Source organism: Epinephelus lanceolatus, chromosome 12 (assembly GCF_041903045.1).
Source record: "Epinephelus lanceolatus isolate andai-2023 chromosome 12, ASM4190304v1, whole genome shotgun sequence".
Classification (NCBI taxonomy): domain Eukaryota; kingdom Metazoa; phylum Chordata; class Actinopteri; order Perciformes; family Serranidae; genus Epinephelus; species Epinephelus lanceolatus.
Genome location: NC_135745.1, coordinates 26,697,733 through 26,714,673, shown reverse-complemented (window position 1 = coordinate 26,714,673; position 16,941 = coordinate 26,697,733). Strand labels below are relative to the sequence as shown.

The 16,941-nt window shown below is 39.9% G+C and overlaps 2 protein-coding genes across 2 annotated transcripts in view; both read right to left on the bottom strand.

The window, feature by feature from the left end:
• LOC144465050 (complement factor H-like) overlaps positions 1-5,556 on the bottom strand; it is a 33,591-nt gene extending 28,035 nt beyond the window's left edge. Inside the window, exons 1-8 of the mRNA XM_078172853.1 lie at positions 5,359-5,556; positions 5,072-5,263; positions 3,665-3,844; positions 3,318-3,509; positions 3,144-3,200; positions 2,791-2,952; positions 2,530-2,691; positions 1,135-1,230 (exon numbers count right to left, since the gene is read on the bottom strand). Coding sequence (XP_078028979.1) covers positions 1,135-1,230; positions 2,530-2,691; positions 2,791-2,952; positions 3,144-3,200; positions 3,318-3,509; positions 3,665-3,844; positions 5,072-5,263; positions 5,359-5,416 — 1,099 coding nt within the window. The 5' untranslated portion in view covers positions 5,417-5,556. The remainder of the gene's footprint in view (positions 1-1,134; positions 1,231-2,529; positions 2,692-2,790; positions 2,953-3,143; positions 3,201-3,317; positions 3,510-3,664; positions 3,845-5,071; positions 5,264-5,358) is intronic.
• Positions 5,557-7,425: 1,869 nt separating this feature from the next.
• LOC117272012 (complement factor H-related protein 1-like) lies at positions 7,426-16,202 on the bottom strand. The gene is made up of 13 exons (XM_078173184.1): positions 16,045-16,202; positions 15,758-15,949; positions 15,067-15,246; positions 14,720-14,911; positions 14,532-14,585; positions 13,247-13,408; positions 12,986-13,147; positions 9,044-9,139; positions 8,806-8,856; positions 8,507-8,668; positions 8,247-8,408; positions 7,817-7,842; positions 7,426-7,689 (listed from the first exon to the last, which is right to left on the bottom strand). The coding sequence occupies exons 1-13, from the start codon at positions 16,100-16,102 to the stop codon at positions 7,675-7,677; spliced, it is 1,512 nt and encodes a 503-aa protein (XP_078029310.1). The 5' UTR covers positions 16,103-16,202; the 3' UTR covers positions 7,426-7,674.
• Between the last annotated feature and the right edge of the window lie 739 nt (positions 16,203-16,941).

Genomic DNA, 16,941 nt, shown 5'->3' with positions numbered 1-16,941 from the left:
AGCCTAATTTAAAAAGTTGCCTCTATTGAAAATGCATTTAATCTCTGATTTCTCAAGACAAGTTCTGTAATGACCTTGTCCGCTTTCATTCTGTTTATATCTTAACAGGAGCTGGCCACTACCGCGGTGCTGAAACTCTAAATTAATCGATGTCAGGCACATCGATCACCCACCACTTCATCACTGTCCCCATCACTGTTTCAACATCTCCTTGCTTAGGCTAGTGTAATATTAATGTGCCTGCTGCGGCTGGATCTGTGAGCATTTGGTGGCTAAGAAGAGTGTTAAGAGTGGGTCAGCTCGATCTTACAACTCCTCCTTAGTGAAAGATCTTCTTAAGCTAAGAGCGATCTGGGAAACGCGGCCATTATCATGTCAACATACAGGGAACATGTGTCCAGAGTTTATGACATTTAGCGGGAGAGCTAGAACCATTTGACTAAAGCTGACGTTATTACTGCTGTAGCATGATGTTATTAGGCTAAATACTACATTTCTAACAGTGTCTGAGCTGATTTATTGACACAGCATGCTTGTAGGCTGCTGTAATGTTAGGTTTACAGAGGAAATAACGGGATGTGACTTAATGGGGTGAAAATATCGTTAGTGAAACAGAATCAAGCGTTAGTTAGGGGACAAGAGTAAAGAGTCACAAAGACTCATGTATGTTAAAAGTTACTAACAACCGGTGTATTTACTGTAGGCTATGTGTCCGGAGTCCTTCGCCTGTGGAACGAGTAACGTGACCACTAACTTGTCCCCAAACGAAAGCATGTTTCTGTTAGGCCTATGTGTTTCACTAACGTTCTATATGTATTATGAAGGATGTCAGACTGGCCAATCAGTGGCAGAGCTGGGCCCGGAGTTTCGACTGACACAGAACCGGCACGCTGCCGGTTCCCGAACCTAATTAAGTAGGCTACTTACAACGGCATGAAAGACAATCTGATATTCTGTTTGTTGTTGGTTATTTCCTTAAAAACTACGACTTTATTCTCGTAATATTATGACTTTTTTCTTGTAATATTTCGACTTTATTCTCCAATTTTTTTTCTTTAATGTGGCCCTAATACTCCGTCGTAAAAATTAAAGACTGTTAACTGTAAAGTAAATGCCAAAAGGTCCATGACCTACCTCCACCTGCAGGACGTGTCCTGCTGCCAGCAGATGTGGTGTTTCCCCCAGCTGTTACAGAACCACCCTTTGCAGCAGCTGGTTCATTTTCTCTGCCTAAAAGCATGTACAATTATTTAGGGAACATCTTTCATAGAGTTTAAGAACTAAAAATATTGGTATTTGACCTGTTTATATCTCTGTAGATGGGTGGCTGTGACCAAGTCCCATCACTGTAACACTCCATGGTCTCTGGTCCAACTTGTGTGTAAAAGACATTTGTATTTGTCACTGGATGACAGTTAAGCAGCCTAATGGCCGGTATACACTGTGCGATTCTGGGCTGTCCCAGACAAAAGATGGCCATCGTGGGAAAAACTTGGCGATATCTTTGGTCGTGGCTCTAAAACGGTGGTCTTACGTCGCACTGAGACAGGTTCAAGGACAGCCGTTGTCAATGTCTTGCTACCAAAGATAACCTGAGATAAAATTCTGATGGTGTCAGAAATTTAGGATGACTATCTCACAGTGTGACAGCTGCTACGACCTACGTCTACTAATCAACCAATAGAAATGCAGCACGAAATGACACAATGGTAACCGCGACACCAGCCCTAAACCCAAACAAATGATCGCTTGCCATGGAACTACCAGAAAGAGGAAAGATTGGTGGCGCTGTGGCAGCAACAGCCTTGTTTATTTGGTGTTTCCTCCAGCTGCTATCATGACCGCGAGAAAAAGACGCTGCATGGAAGGAAATTGTGGAGGAACTGTAACTTCCAGGTGAGCAAGCTACCTATGGTGGCGCAGATGGATGACGTAGGCTGATGCGGTGCACGCTGATGATGTTGCATATTGACGTACGTCGTAACCTGCGATTCAGTAGTAAACGGCAATTGTACAATCTGCACACATCAAACTTGACTTGGTACCAAAGTTTATTAGATTCACGTCTCACAGTGTGTCATGCAATGGTCTTATAAGATTGCAAAAATCGCACAGTGTATAGAGGGCATTAAACATGAATACAACACTAATTGGTTTAACTGACTAATATTTCCGGTGCCGACTAGCGAGGGGGCGGACATTTAATAGTTTAGACAACTAATCACACGCATCCCTAATATATAATATGTATGTATGTATATTTGTATTTATTCATGGTTAGTTTTTGTTCTTTTCTTGAGATATATTACAAAACAAAACTGGTTAAGTCGGGCTTATCCTTTGAATACTTAAGCTTTAGTTTCCTTATGTTGTATCAATTTATCTTTCTGTTCTTTTCTATCATAATAATTCTTCTTTAATCCCACTTAAAAAGTGAATATTCATTTATGTTATCTGACCATAAAACAGGCTGAAATTAAAAAAATTTAAAAGCAAATTAAAATGTAAAGAACTAAATTACACACTTACACTGGGTGAAATGTATTTTTCCATTAGTGCACTGAACACGGCTGCTGTAATCCTGCTGAATACACGGAATATGTTTCTCCTCTCCTTCCTTTAAATACTCAACTCCAGATAGTCTAAAATTGGCCCCAACATGTTCAGCAGGATCCAGGACGCAGAACGCCTCTGTACAAAATTACCAGAAAAACACATGTGTATCATTATTTGGGCAACATCTTTCATAAACCTTTGAAATGAAGAATACTGGTATTGACTTGTTTATACCTTTGCAGATGGGTAGTTGTGACCAAGTCCCATCACTGTAACACACCACGGTGCCTAAACCGACTTGTGTGTAAAAAGCATTACATTGGAACTTTATATACGTTCGATACCTTTCCACGACATCACCGTTTGGAACGTTCGGGTATGCTCCACAGTGGTCGACTGAAATACCACAAAATAAAAGAGGTTATTTATTGCTGTCATAGTATCTCAGTGAAATGGTGATCACAACTGGATAATCTCCAAAGGCTGTTTCATTACAGTAACTGGTCAGCATGGGAAGAAGTATTTAAGAAGTCGCATTGAGTAACATAAACTAAGTCTGATACATGTGATGAATCTGAATGAGTCACCTGTTGTGATTTGAGGTCTACTGGTTCTCTCATTCGAGCCAGAGGTGCTAGAAGATTCTGTGAGATACAGAGCAGATAAAGACACATAAGTTAGTTTCACTTTGTCCAGTATCTGGTAATAATAATAAAAAAAGCATCTTTATCGCTGCATGTCTTAGCACATTGTCCACTTACTGCATGTTGGGCCTTCAGTCCAGTTGCCATAGATGCAAAAGATGGACTTTGTGGTGTTTGCTTCCTCTACAGTATATCCATCTTCACATTCATACTGCACCTCTGAAACTGCAGCAAATACCTCCTGGTATTCCTGATGAATGATGACTGCATGGGGGATTTTAGGGGGCTCGCCACATGCATTAATACTTTCTGTGAAAATTGGTATATTAGTCATGAAAAAGAAGAGTTAATAAAGGAGCTCAGATGAGTGGTTACTTGCTTGGCTCAGTTAGCTGGTGAGAACTTAAACGTAAGAATAACTTGTCTTTGTTTTACAGCTTGTTTGTACAGAACATCAGACTTACTCTCACAGACCGGCAGAGACGTCCATGTTCCACCATCACATTTGGCTGTGACATGTCTGTATTTAGGTTCATATCCTTCATCACATGTTATCCTGATTTTGTGTCCATCCCTATACCAACCACTCCGGTTTTCTATGTATTTTGCATTGGGTATATCTGGTGGCAGGCAGGCTTTTTCATCTGAGAGGAAAAAAGAAACAGACATATATTTTACCATGGTTTTCTAGAAGGCCATTATTTGCGTGAATGTTATCTCCAAAGATTCACTGATGCTCTGCTGCCTTAAAATCAGGGCAAGGTGACAAGGGACAAGGGTTGCACCTTGTCACTGATTCTGTTTGTGATAGTCATGGACAGGATCTCAAGGCACAGCCTGGGGGAGGAAGGGGTCCGGTTTGGGGACCTCAGAATTACATCTTTGCAGACGATGTAGTTCTGTTGGCTTCATCACACTGTGACCTCCAGCATGCACTGGGGTCAGCACCTTCAAGTCTACCCACTCTGTGAGGGAGAGAGTTACTGCCTCAAGTGAAGGAGTTCAAGTACCTCTGGGTCTTGTTCATGAGCGAGGGTAGAATGGAGCTTACGATGTATATATGGTTTGGCACAACATCTGCAGTGATGCAGGCGCTGCGCCGGACTGTTGTGGTGTAGATGGAGCTAAGCCAGAAGGGCAAAGCTCTTGATTTACTGGTCCATTTACGTCCCAACCCTCACCTAGGGTCATAAGTTTTGGGAAATGACCGAAAGAATGAGATCATGGACAGAAGTGATAGTGCGTTGCTGGGGAGAGGGATGTTTGTAGTACTTTGCTTAACCTGCTGTCCCTTTGACCTGGCCCTAGATATGTGGATAAAACGGATAGATGCTAGCACTCAACATGAAGTCCTGCTGAAGCTGATGAAAATATAAAGTGTTTTGCAGGTATTTAGTTATCATGGAGCCCCAAAGGGTACCTGGGGATGAAAAGATGAATATAACCTTAGATCGGCACATGTGAAAGCTTTACCTCAGGAAATGTCTTGATGGTTCAGAGCATCACAACATGAACACACATCACCACAAATCTGCACCTAAATTTTCACCTTCACCCAGCCCTTTGCATGTTGCACTGCTGCAGCAGGTGGCACGGAGAGCACAAAAGTTTTTGGGGCTGCGTGATAACTAAAAAAACATAATAATTTTATAATAAGCTTGTTGGAAGGAAAGTATGTATCTATTATTTTTATCCATCTATTTTTTTCTCTCCTTTAGTTATAACCAAATTATTTGAGAAATTAAATGATGGTGTTAGATGAGAAGTCAGAGGATCATCAAAGTTATAACAATTCATCCGACAGACTGACAACAACGCTGCAACCATGGGGACAAAAGGAAGCAACAGTAGACATGTTTAGGAACACTTACCTATACACTGTGGTTCAGGAGACCATTTTCCATTGTGACATGTGCTTGTTGCCCACCAACCCTTCACTGCTGGTTTACGTCCTTCAACACAGGTATAGCTCAGCTTTGTTCCGTAAGAATAAGTCTGTTGTTTTGGGGCAAAGAAACCACCATCCAGTCTGGGAGCACTACACGACTGTGCTGCACTTTGTGCTAAAACACAACGATAAGGACGATTACTAAACAGTAACTGTATTTGTTGTTAAGAAATTCAAATGATCGTATGTTAAAGTGTTTGATATTCTCACCATGTAGCGCTCCAGGAAACCAAATCAGAAGAATAAATCCAAGGTATCTGATGCACATTTTGTCAGGAATGAAATCACCCGATAACAAAGTAGAGCTGAGAGCCGAGTCCAGATCAGAGCCAGTTAATTATTGTTGAGGGAATTTCCCGAAAATGTTTGTGGAGTAAACACTCGGGCATCATGGTGCTGCTCTGGAGCCAAAAGAAAAGATGGACAAATAGGCTTCATGTTCACAGACACACCCACAGAAAAGGAGAAAAAACATGCGAAAAAGATTCTCGCCTTTTTCCTCTTCTTAAGCGCACACAAAGCTCCTGGATCCACAAAAACATTTCAGGCAGATTTACTTGAGAAATGCAAATGATTCATTAAATGAGAAAGAAACAGTTTGGATCACTGCAGATTTACATCAGTATCTTGTTGAAACGAGGCTTCTTACAAACATTATTTTATAGTTTCCTGTTCGGTGTTGCTCTTTGACCTCAGATGATACTGTTGATTTCATCCATTCATTTACTGTCACATTATGTGCTTCAAAGAGCAGCACAGGTTTTTTGGATTTATTGTATGAATTCAACATTTAAAATCTGGGAAAGGCCTGTGACAATGATTCATTTGTCGAGAACGACCAGGAAACCTCAGATCAACTGATATATAAAAGTCTCTGCAAAAATGGATTATTTACAGACAAATTTCACAATTGCTTTTTCGACGTGTGTGATCAGAGGTCAGTGTTGTGTCTGATTCAATTATTTATCCAGCTTGACACATAGTCAGAGCTGCTCAGAGTCATTAAAGGTCTGTTACATTTTATATTCAGTAAACCTGCACATTGAATCATCTCATGTACAGTTGCTCCTGGAGTGTGAAACTGAACTCAAGTTGCATTCTTACAAATATCTTACTTGTTCTTTTACTAAACAAATATCTTCAGATAACAACAACATTTTATCATGTAGTTCGTTTATTGTATTTATGAGAAGTCCATAGCTGCAACATCGTACAAGAATACTGGGAATACACATTTCAATAACATTCATCAATTCTGGAAGAAGGAGTCGGTGCCATGTTAAGAATTTTTAACTATTTAATTGAAGTTTGTGTAGAAGAACACTATCAGACACAAATGATTATTCACAGCAGAGTATTTCTAGATGTTATACAACATGTCTAAAGGGACGTTTGAGCAGTAAAATAATTATCTGCTGCAAAGGAGGAATTTAAGTTGAATTCACATTTTTAAAGTCAAGTAGTCACCACATTTCATCCACACAGTCACCACATTTGCAGTCACAAATAACACTATAGTACAATCATTATAACAAAACTTTACATCTGTTTAATTTTCACAACGTGGCATAAACTCCTGTAATATTCCTTTTTAGCCATGTTAGCAGCATGGCTCTACAGATGCATGTCCAATAATTTTTAAGGAGGGACTTGTGTTTGTATTTTGGCTTAGAGGAGGGACATACAACATTAAATGATTGTATGTTGTATTTATGTTAAATACCCTCTGAACCAGATCCCGCTGGCAGGTTTAAAAGGCATGTGTTCTTTAAAAATTGGCAAATTGATCATAGCCAAAAACTGTAAAAACAGAAATTATCGTCTGATGCTTAAAGTTCCTACGGTCCTCGACATATCACGCATGGTGAATCTAATAATGTGCGCCATGCCAGGTTTATGATATTGCCACTGATGTGTACAGTTTATTTGGGGAAGCAGTCATTATATGCACATGTTGCTAATGCCAGCTGTGTGCCCCCGTACATCAAGTAAATGAACCTTCAGGAATTGTTCTGAATCAGGATCAGTGTTGGTGACGCATCCACAGCTCCTCCTGTAGCATTTAAAAATCAGCTGCTAACTTGCCAGACAAAGAGTCAATGAAGCACTGACACAGACAGTGAACTTTGCGAATCTGCCAGCCCATGTGTCTGTGAACTCGCCAGTGATACTGTCTCAAGTACATTTATATAAGATAAACATTTCCTTTCTGATATATCCATACTTAGTAAAAGGGCTGTACTAAACAAACTGTAGACAAAATAATACACAGATCTCAGTTAAGATTTTATTCAGATGACTGTAGGTCATATAAACTTTATTTTTTTTCAAAGTATTGATCGTGTCATTAAACTGACTGTTAAAGAACAATCAGCTCCAAAATTGTGTGTATGAATCTTCAATAAAAAAGTAAACAGAAAGGAAAAAAATGGGTGTAGTTGTTCTCTGGTGGAGGAATTTGGAGGACGGAGGAAATTTCCAACTTGGCTTTAGTTGTCAGTCCAGCAGTGATTCCTCTGCTGTGCTTTACCAGCAAACTCCCTGATTACAACACAAAAAATAAGCAATGATGTTAACATGTAATTAATGACCATAAAACTGATCAAAATAAAGTTACATTTTATTACAACGTAATTCTTTGAAAAGTAAATCAAAGACGAACACTCACCCGCTGATGGTCATAAGTATGACAACCTAAAAATAATCCAATAACAGAAGAGCAGTGAATATTTCAGTTGTTATATTCACACACATTTTTGTTATTTTGAAGTTCTGCATGGCTGAACCGACTGAGGAAAATCTGTTCTGCTTTATTACACAGGCTATATATCAGGCTGTCCACAGGCAAATCCTGGTTCTTTTATTGACAACACAAAACCTAATGTCAGGCTTATTCTTTAAATAATATGGTGTATGGATTTAATATGTTCGTTTTCCTTCAGTATTCTTCTTCAAACTGTCTCATTTAAAGTGATTTAGATCTGAATCACTTAAGATCATGGAGAGTTAATATTAACATATGTTATCTGACAATAAAAATGCTGAAACTAAAAGTATTGTGACAAACTAAAATGTTAAGATCTTACTTATATACTTACATCCTGTAGTAGTTATTCTTCTATTAGTGCACTGAGCAAGTCTGCTGTAATCTCGCCAAACACACGGAAAATGCTTCCGCTCTCCTTCCTTTAGATATTCAACTCTTGATAGTTTAACATTGGGCAGAGGATCTTGAGCAGGATCAAGGACACAAAATGTCTCTGCACAAAATTAACAGAAAGGGAAAAAAACATGTAAAATGACTTAGATAACATCTTCAATAGACTTTTGGAAAGGAAATTATTGGATTTGTTTGTACCTTTGCAGACGGGTAGTGGTGACCAAGTCCTATTACTGTGACACACCACGGTGTCTGAACCGACGAGTGTGTGAAAGGCTTCACATTGGTATTTCAAAAACATTCGATCCTTTTGCACAACATCACCATTTGGAATGTTTGGGGATGCTCCACAGTCGTCAACTGAAATTTAAAAAGAGGTAACATTCATTACAGTGTTAAACCGGTCAGAAAGGAAGAAAGTATTTGAAAAGTTAAACCAAATAAATAAATGAAGTCTGATACATGTGATGTAAAAGATATGAATCTGAATGATTCACCTGGTATGAATTGAGGTCGCCTGTCATTTGAGCCCGAGGTGGAAGAGGATCCTGTGAGATGCAGAGCATATAAAGGTTTATATACAGGACAGAACACACAGTTAGTATCACTTTGGGGTGTTCTTTGGCATCACTTTATTTCTAATTCAGAGTAACATTTAAACAATTCATCATTACTACTTTTAGAAAAGTAAAGACTGTTAACTGTAAAGTAAATGCCAAAAGGTCCATGACCTACCTCCACCTGCAGGACGTGTCCTGCTGCCAGCAGATGTGGTGTTTCCCCCAGCTGTTGCAGAACCACCCTTTGCAGCAGCTGGTTCAGTTTCTCTGCCTAAAAGCATGTACAATTATTTAGGGAACATCTTTCATAGAGTTTAAGAACTAAAAATATTGGTATTTGACCTGTTTATATCTCTGTAGATGGGTGGCTGTGACCAAGTCCCATCACTGTAACACTCCATGGTCTCTGGTCCGACTTGTGTGTAAAAGACGTTTGTATTTGTCACTGGATGACAGTTAAGCAGCCTTGTACATGAATACAACACTAATTGGTTTAACCGACTAATATTTCTGGTGCCGACTAGCGAGGGGGTGATATTTAATAGTTTAGACAACTAATCACACGCATCCCTAATATATCATATGTATGTATGTATATTTGTTTTTATTCATGGTTAGTTTTTGTTCTTTTCTCAAGATATATTACAAAAGAAAACTGGTTAAGTCGGGCTTTTTCTTTTGAATTTTTAAGCTTTAGTCTCCTTATGTTTTATCAATTTATCTTTGTACGGAGACCAGGAGGTGACATGCATATGTTATTTTTTTTAAAACGCATGTGCACTTTCTAATTAGCGCGCGTGCGTTTTATAAAAACAATAGTTTAAAAGGCTGTGCGTGCAACATTGGTCCATTTGGAAGAGGGGAAAGCTACGGAGCAGAAGGAAGTGCTTGTTTTAAATGCTCAGGTGGACCTGATTAATGTGAACGATGAGGGAAGAGTGAAGAAATAAAGAAACATCAATATGTCATATGAAAGTTTTTTTTTCAACATATTTACTGAAAAGCTACACTCAAATCTAGGTTACAAAACCTGTACAGATGCTTCTGCCAGAACCACAGTATAAGAACATACAGTACAGGCCAAAAGTTTGGACACACCTTCTCATTCAATGCGTTTTCTTTATTTTCATGACTATTTACATTGTAGATTCTCACTGAAGGCATCAAAACTATGAATGAACACATGTGGAGTTATGTACTTAACAAAAAAAGGTGAAATAACTGAAAACATGTTTTATATTCTAGTTTCTTCAAAATAGCCACCCTTTGCTCTGATTACTGCTTTGCACACTCTTGGCATTCTCTCCATGAGCTTCAAGAGGTAGTCACCTGAAATGGTTTCCACTTCACAGGTGTGCCTTATCAGGGTTAATTAGTGGAATTTCTTGCTTTATCAATGGGGTTGGGACCATCAGTTGTGTTGTGCAGAAGTCAGGTTAATACACAGCCGACAGCCCTATTGGACAACTGTTAAAATTCATATTATGGCAAGAACCAATCAGCTAACTAAAGAAAAACGAGTGGCCATCATTACTTTAAGAAATGAAGGTCAGTCAGTCCGGAAAATTGCAAAAACTTTAAATGTGTCCCCAAGTGGAGTCGCAAAAACCATCAAGCGCTACAGCGAAACTGGCACACATGAGGACCGACCCAGGAAAGGAAGACCAAGAGTCACCTCTGCTTCTGAGGATAAGTTCATCCGAGTCACCAGCCTCAGAAATCGCAAGTTAACAGCAGCTCAGATCAGAGACCAGATGAATGCCACACAGAGTTCTAGCAGCAGACCCATCTCTAGAACAACTGTTAAGAGGAGACTGCGCGAATCAGGCCTTCATGGTCAAATAGCTGCTAGGAAACCACTGCTAAGGAGAGGCAACAAGCAGAAGAGATTTGTTTGGGCCAAGAAACACAAGGAATGGACATTAGACCAGTGGAAATCTGTGCTTTGGTCTGATGAGTCCAAATTTGAGATCTTTGGTTCCAACCGCCGTGTCTTTGTGAGACGCAGAAAAGGTGAACGGATGGATTCCACATGCCTGGTTCCCACTGTGAAGCATGGAGGAGGAGGTGTGATGGTGTGGGGGTGTTTTGCTGGTGACACTGTTGGGGATTTATTCAAAATTGAAGGCACACTGAACCAGCATGGCTACCACAGCATCCTGCAGCGACATGCCATCCCATCCGGTTTGCGTTTAGTTGGACGATCATTTATTTTTCAACAGGACAATGACCCCAAACACACCTCCAGGCTGTGTAAGGGCTATTTGACCAAGAAGGAGAGTGATGGAGTGCTGCGGCAGATGACCTGGCCTCCACAGTCACCGGACCTGAACCCAATCGAGATGGTTTGGGGTGAGCTGGTCCGCAGAGTGAAGGCAAAGGGGCCAACAAGTGCTAAACACCTCTGGGAACTCCTTCAAGACTGTTGGAAAACCATTTCAGGTGACTACCTCTTGAAGCTCATGGAGAGAATGCCAAGAGTGTGCAAAGCAGTAATCAGAGCAAAGGGTGGTTATTTTGAAGAAACTAGAATATAAAACATGTTTTCAGTTATTTCACCTTTTTTTGTTAAGTACATAACTCCACATGTGTTCACTCATAGTTTTGATGCCTTCAGTGAGAATTTACAATGTAAATAGTCATGAAAATAAAGAAAACGCATTGAATGAGAAGGTGTGTCCAAACTTTTGGCCTGTACTGTACATGTCAAACATGTAAAACAATGGACTACACAATGAATTAGAACATGGCACTCTTAAATAGGCCTATTTGATTCTGACTGGTCAATCAACAAAATTCTGCTGTGTTTATTTCTTGAGGTATCACCGCTGCCCTGCTGCTCATTGCTAGGGGCGCCATAGCAACGGCCTTAGACTGAGGAGCATCAAAATCAGTTAATGTTAGTCCACACAGGCCAAATAGGATCGGAGTGGAAACGGAAACGTATCTACTGAATGTATACACATGCTGCTTTTGCTTTTTAATGATTATAACAGTGAAACAAAGACCGACCCTGCTGTACAGGAACCAGTGAAGGGAAGCAGGGAAACTTTGCTGATATTCAACCAGCTGTGTGTCATCACAGTGTGCGCAGATGAACGTTGTTTGACTTCTTCCACAGCCCCCCGACAGTCCAGTTGCCAGTCTGGGTGCTGGGAGCGCCACGGGAGTAAAACTAAACACTGTTCATCTGCACACACTGTGTTACCTTGATTTCGTTGCTGTGTCAGTCTGACATCCTGAATAGGCTATATCCTTCAAATGTCTGAGAGTATTTCTCCAGGGAGTGCAGTTAGCGACAGTGGGAGCACCATGCCAGTCTAGCTCCGAAACCGAAAGTTTGTCGGCCTTAGCAACAGTAACTAAAGGGGGCGGGCCTTAGCGAAGGGTGAATTCAATATTAATTATCATTAGGCTGCTGTTGCCATGGATACAGAGTATAGACACATTTCTTTTTGCGAATTTTGAATCAATAAAACGTGCTTTAATCATTATTTTGTGTCACATCACTGAATGTTTTAGTAGTAAGCCATGTTCTAAGCGGGATAATGTAGGTTATAGTGAGCCGGTGACAGCTGAAAAACCCCCGCTGCGCGTCGGGGTTCCATTCCCCTGTCGGGAGTTATTTTTCAACAGTCACCGGCTCACTATACATTATCCCTTACTTAATGCATTTGTCTATGCGACAGATGGTATCCGTCCTCTTGATGTCCGTCCTCCTGCTGCACTTGGTGGGAGTATGAGGCGCCGATAGCCAAGCGCACCCGCGTTTTAATAAAATGAGCATGCGTTTTGTAAAATGCGCGCGCGAAATAGTAATAAAACGCGCGTGCCTTTCATATATATATATATGTACATAAAACGTGTGCGCGAGTTAAAAAGAGTGCGTGCGTTTTAAAAAAAATAACATATGCATGTCACCTCCCGGTCTCCGTATCTTTGTGTTCTTTTCCATCATAATAATTCTTCTTTAATCCCACTTAAAGTGATTTAGATCATAATCACTTTAGATCCCGAAGCGTGAACATTCATTTATGTTATCTGACCATAAAACAGGCTGAAACTAAAACAAATTTAAGAGCAAATTAAAATGTAAAGAACTAAATTACATACTTACACTGGGTGAAATTTATTTTTCCATTAGTGCACTGAACACGGCTGCTGTAATCCTGCTGAATACACGGAATATGTTTCTCCTCTCCTTCCTTTAAATACTCAACTCCAGATAGTCTAAAATTGGCCCCAACATGTTCAGCAGGATCCAGGACGCAGAACGCCTCTGTACAAAATTACCAGAAAAACACATGTGTATCATTATTTGGGTAACATCTTTCATAAACCTTTGAAATGAAGAATACTGGTATTGACTTGTTTATACCTTTGCAGATGGGTAGTTGTGACCAAGTCCCATCACTGTAACACACCACGGTGCCTAAACCGACTTGTGTGTAAAAAGCACTACATTGGAACTTTAAAAAGGTTTGATCCCTTTCCACGACATCACCGTTTGGAACATTGGGGTATGCTCCACAGTGGTCGACTGAAATAAATGGAGGAGGTTATTTATCATTTTTCATCATATTTTAATGAAACAGTGTTCACAGCAGCAACAACACAACCTGTTGTAATAAATAAACATTTTACAGTCAGCCTGTGTCGAATCGACGCTGTACCCTACTCCGTAGCCTGACGCACACCTCCCCAGAAATATAATTGCACCTCGCAGTGACACAGACCTCCTGTCTATTTTTGTAAGCTGAAACCATTTGCCTCAGTGGAAACAAAGCTTTTATTTACTTTAATTTCACAGATAAGAAACAATAAATTGTGAAGATAATAAATTCTCCACAAAATAGCATTTTAAGTCTTGATTTATCCTGACTTCATATGAGCAGAGGAAATCTCTGCTCATTGCTGGGCTAATTCTAACAATGTAAAATGCCATAGGCTTGTGCTAATAACGTTAGCATGTTATATTTGTTTGGAAAACATGTTTAGTACAAGACAGTTGTTTTGTCGGTGACTCTTGTGAGCCGTAGTGGAGCTGAATTTTGTAACTTTACCTTTGTTAAATGTTGCTATTGTCCCTGGTTTCATATGAGAAGAGAGGAGGAAAAGTCCGCTAGCAGCTAGGCTAATTCATACAATGTAAAATGCCATAGGCTTGTGCTAATAACGTTAGCATGTTGTATTTGTGGGGAAAATGTGTCCAGATAAAGACAAGTGTTTGTCTGTGAATGTTGCGAGTCATAGTGAAGCTGATTTGTGTACTTGAGTTTGAAACTGTCGCTATGAAGCCATGTTTAATGTGTGTTTAATGTGTGATTTGAATCAACTAAACTTTATAGCGCTTCATAGAAACCCCGAGATGTAACTGCAGAGTGACACAGACACACCGCCGCACAGGTATAAATGCTCACAACGGCCATCTTACTATTTTTATTGGGACTCATCCACATCCATAGGGGGGGTTGGGTGGCTTGATTGACTTCTTTGCCAGGGGTCCCCCCAAAGTCTAGGATTGGTAGTGGCTACAAATTCAGCTTTTTCATTACAGTAACTGGTCAGAAAGGGAAGGACTGAAAAGTCCAATTTAGTAAATACAGAAACTAGTAAGTCTGATTCATGTGATGTAAAAGGAGCCATGAATTTAAATGATCTACCTGTTGTGAATAGAGGTTTAGGGTTTCTCTCAAGTGAGCCAGAGGTAGAAGGTCCTGTTTGATACACAGCAGAGAAAAGTAACAAAGACACGCCAGTTAGTGTCACTGCATCGAGTGCCTGATAATAATTAAGAAAAAGGGGGAGGAAAAGTATCTCACTGTATATCTTAGCATATACGTCCACTTACTGCATGTTGGGCCTTCATTCCAGTTTCCAGATATGCAAGTGATGGACTTTGTGGTGTCTGCTCCCTCTACAGTATATCCATCTTTACATTCATACTGCAATTTTGTATCTGCAGGATACACCTCCTGGTATTCCTGATGAATGATGACTGCGTGGGGGATTTTAGGGGGCTCATCACATGCATAGATACTTTCTGTGAAAATTGGTATATTAGTCATGAAAAAGAAGAGTTAATAAAGGAGCTCAGATGAGTGGTTACTTGCTTGGCTCAGTTAGCTGGTGAGAACTTAAACGTAAGAATAACTTGTCTTTGTTTTACAACTTGTTTGTACAGAACATCAGACTTACTCTCACAGACCGGCAGAGACGTCCATGTTCCACCATCACATTTGGCTGTGACATGTCTGTATTTGGGTTCATATCCTTCATCACATGTTATCCTGATTTTGTGTGCATCCCTATACCAACCACTCCGGTTTCCTGTGTATTTTGCATTGGGTATGTCTGGTGGCAGGCAGGCTTTTTCATCTGAGAGGAAAAAAGATACAAAAACACATTTTCACCAAAGTGACAGTGCTTGTATAAAACATCTGACAGACTCTCACAGACTGGCACAGAGGACCATGTCCCATGTACACATTTAGCTGTGGCCTCTTAGTCTTTGGCTTCATATCCTTTATCACATGTTATCCTTGTCATGTATCTGTCCTTATACCAAACGCTTTTTGGCAATTGATATGTCTGAAATGCCATCACGTGCATGAATAGTATCTCCAAGGACTTATCATAGCAACAAATATCTTATAGCAAAAAAGACTTGCTGCTAAAGGAATGCTAAATGCTAGATGAGAAGTCAGGGGATCATCAAAGTTATAACTATCATCCTCAGGGGGACATGAATGTGTGTACCAAATTTCATGGCAATCCATCTGATAGAATATTTGAGTCTGGACCAAAGTAGTGGACCCACAGACTGACAACAACACTGCGACCATGGGGACAAAAGGAAACAACAGTAGACATATTTAGGAACACTTACCTATACACTGTGGTTCAGGAGACCATTTTCCATTGTGACATGTGCTTGTTGCCCACCAACCCTTCACTGCTGGTTTATGTCCTTCATCACAGGTATAGGTCAGCTTTGTTCCATCAGAATAAGTCTGTTGTTTTGGGGCAAAGAAACCACCATCCAGTCTGGGAGCACTACACGACTGTGCTGCACTTTGTGCTAAAACACAACAATAAGGACGATTACTAAACAGTAACTGTATTTGTTGTTAAGAAATTCAAATGATCGTATGTTAAAGTGTTTGATATCCTCACCATGTAGCGCTCTAGGAAACCAAATCAGAAGAATAAATCCAAGGTATCTGATGCACATTTTGTCTGGAACAAAATCACCTGATAACAAAGTAGAGCTGAGAGCCGAGTCCAGATCAGAGCCAGTTAATTATTGTTGAGGGCATTTCCCGAAAATGTTTGTGGAGTAAACACTCGGGCAGCATGGTGCTGCTCCGGAGCCAAAAGAAAAGGTGGACAAATAGGCTTCATGTTCACAGACACACCCACAGAAAAGGAGAAAAAACATGTGAAAAAGATCAGAATAGAAAAAACAGAATATCTAAAAACACATGTCTAACTTTATATGTTTAAATCTGATGATTTCTAAAATGACAGCTTGACACATTGTCAGAGCTGCTCAGAGTAAACCATTAAAGGTGTATTACATGTTATATTCACTAAACCTGCACATTGAATCATCTCTACTGCAAATACATATTTCAATAATATTCATAGATTACAGATTTCCTCGTGAGGAGGAAGGAGTGGCTGCCATTTTAAGAATATTTGAACTATTCAATTGAACTTTTAGTGGAAGAACACTATCAGACACAAATGATTATTTACAACAGAGTGATTTATATGTTGTACAACATGTCTTGAGGGGATCTTTAAACATTCTTTTAGATAGAGTCTTATCTTATCAGACCGATTCTTATCAGAATTTTTTGTAAGCATGGAGGAATTTTCATCAAAACGCTATAAAATAAATTGTGGTGTTCCTCAAGGTTCAATTTTAGGTCCCACACTTTCTAACCTCTACATGTTGCCACTTCCATAGTTATGCCGATGACACACGAATTGATGATAGCGTTTCCCCAGTTATTATAATGTTCTCTCTCTCTCTGTGCCATATAAGCCTATATAAATGTCTGATTG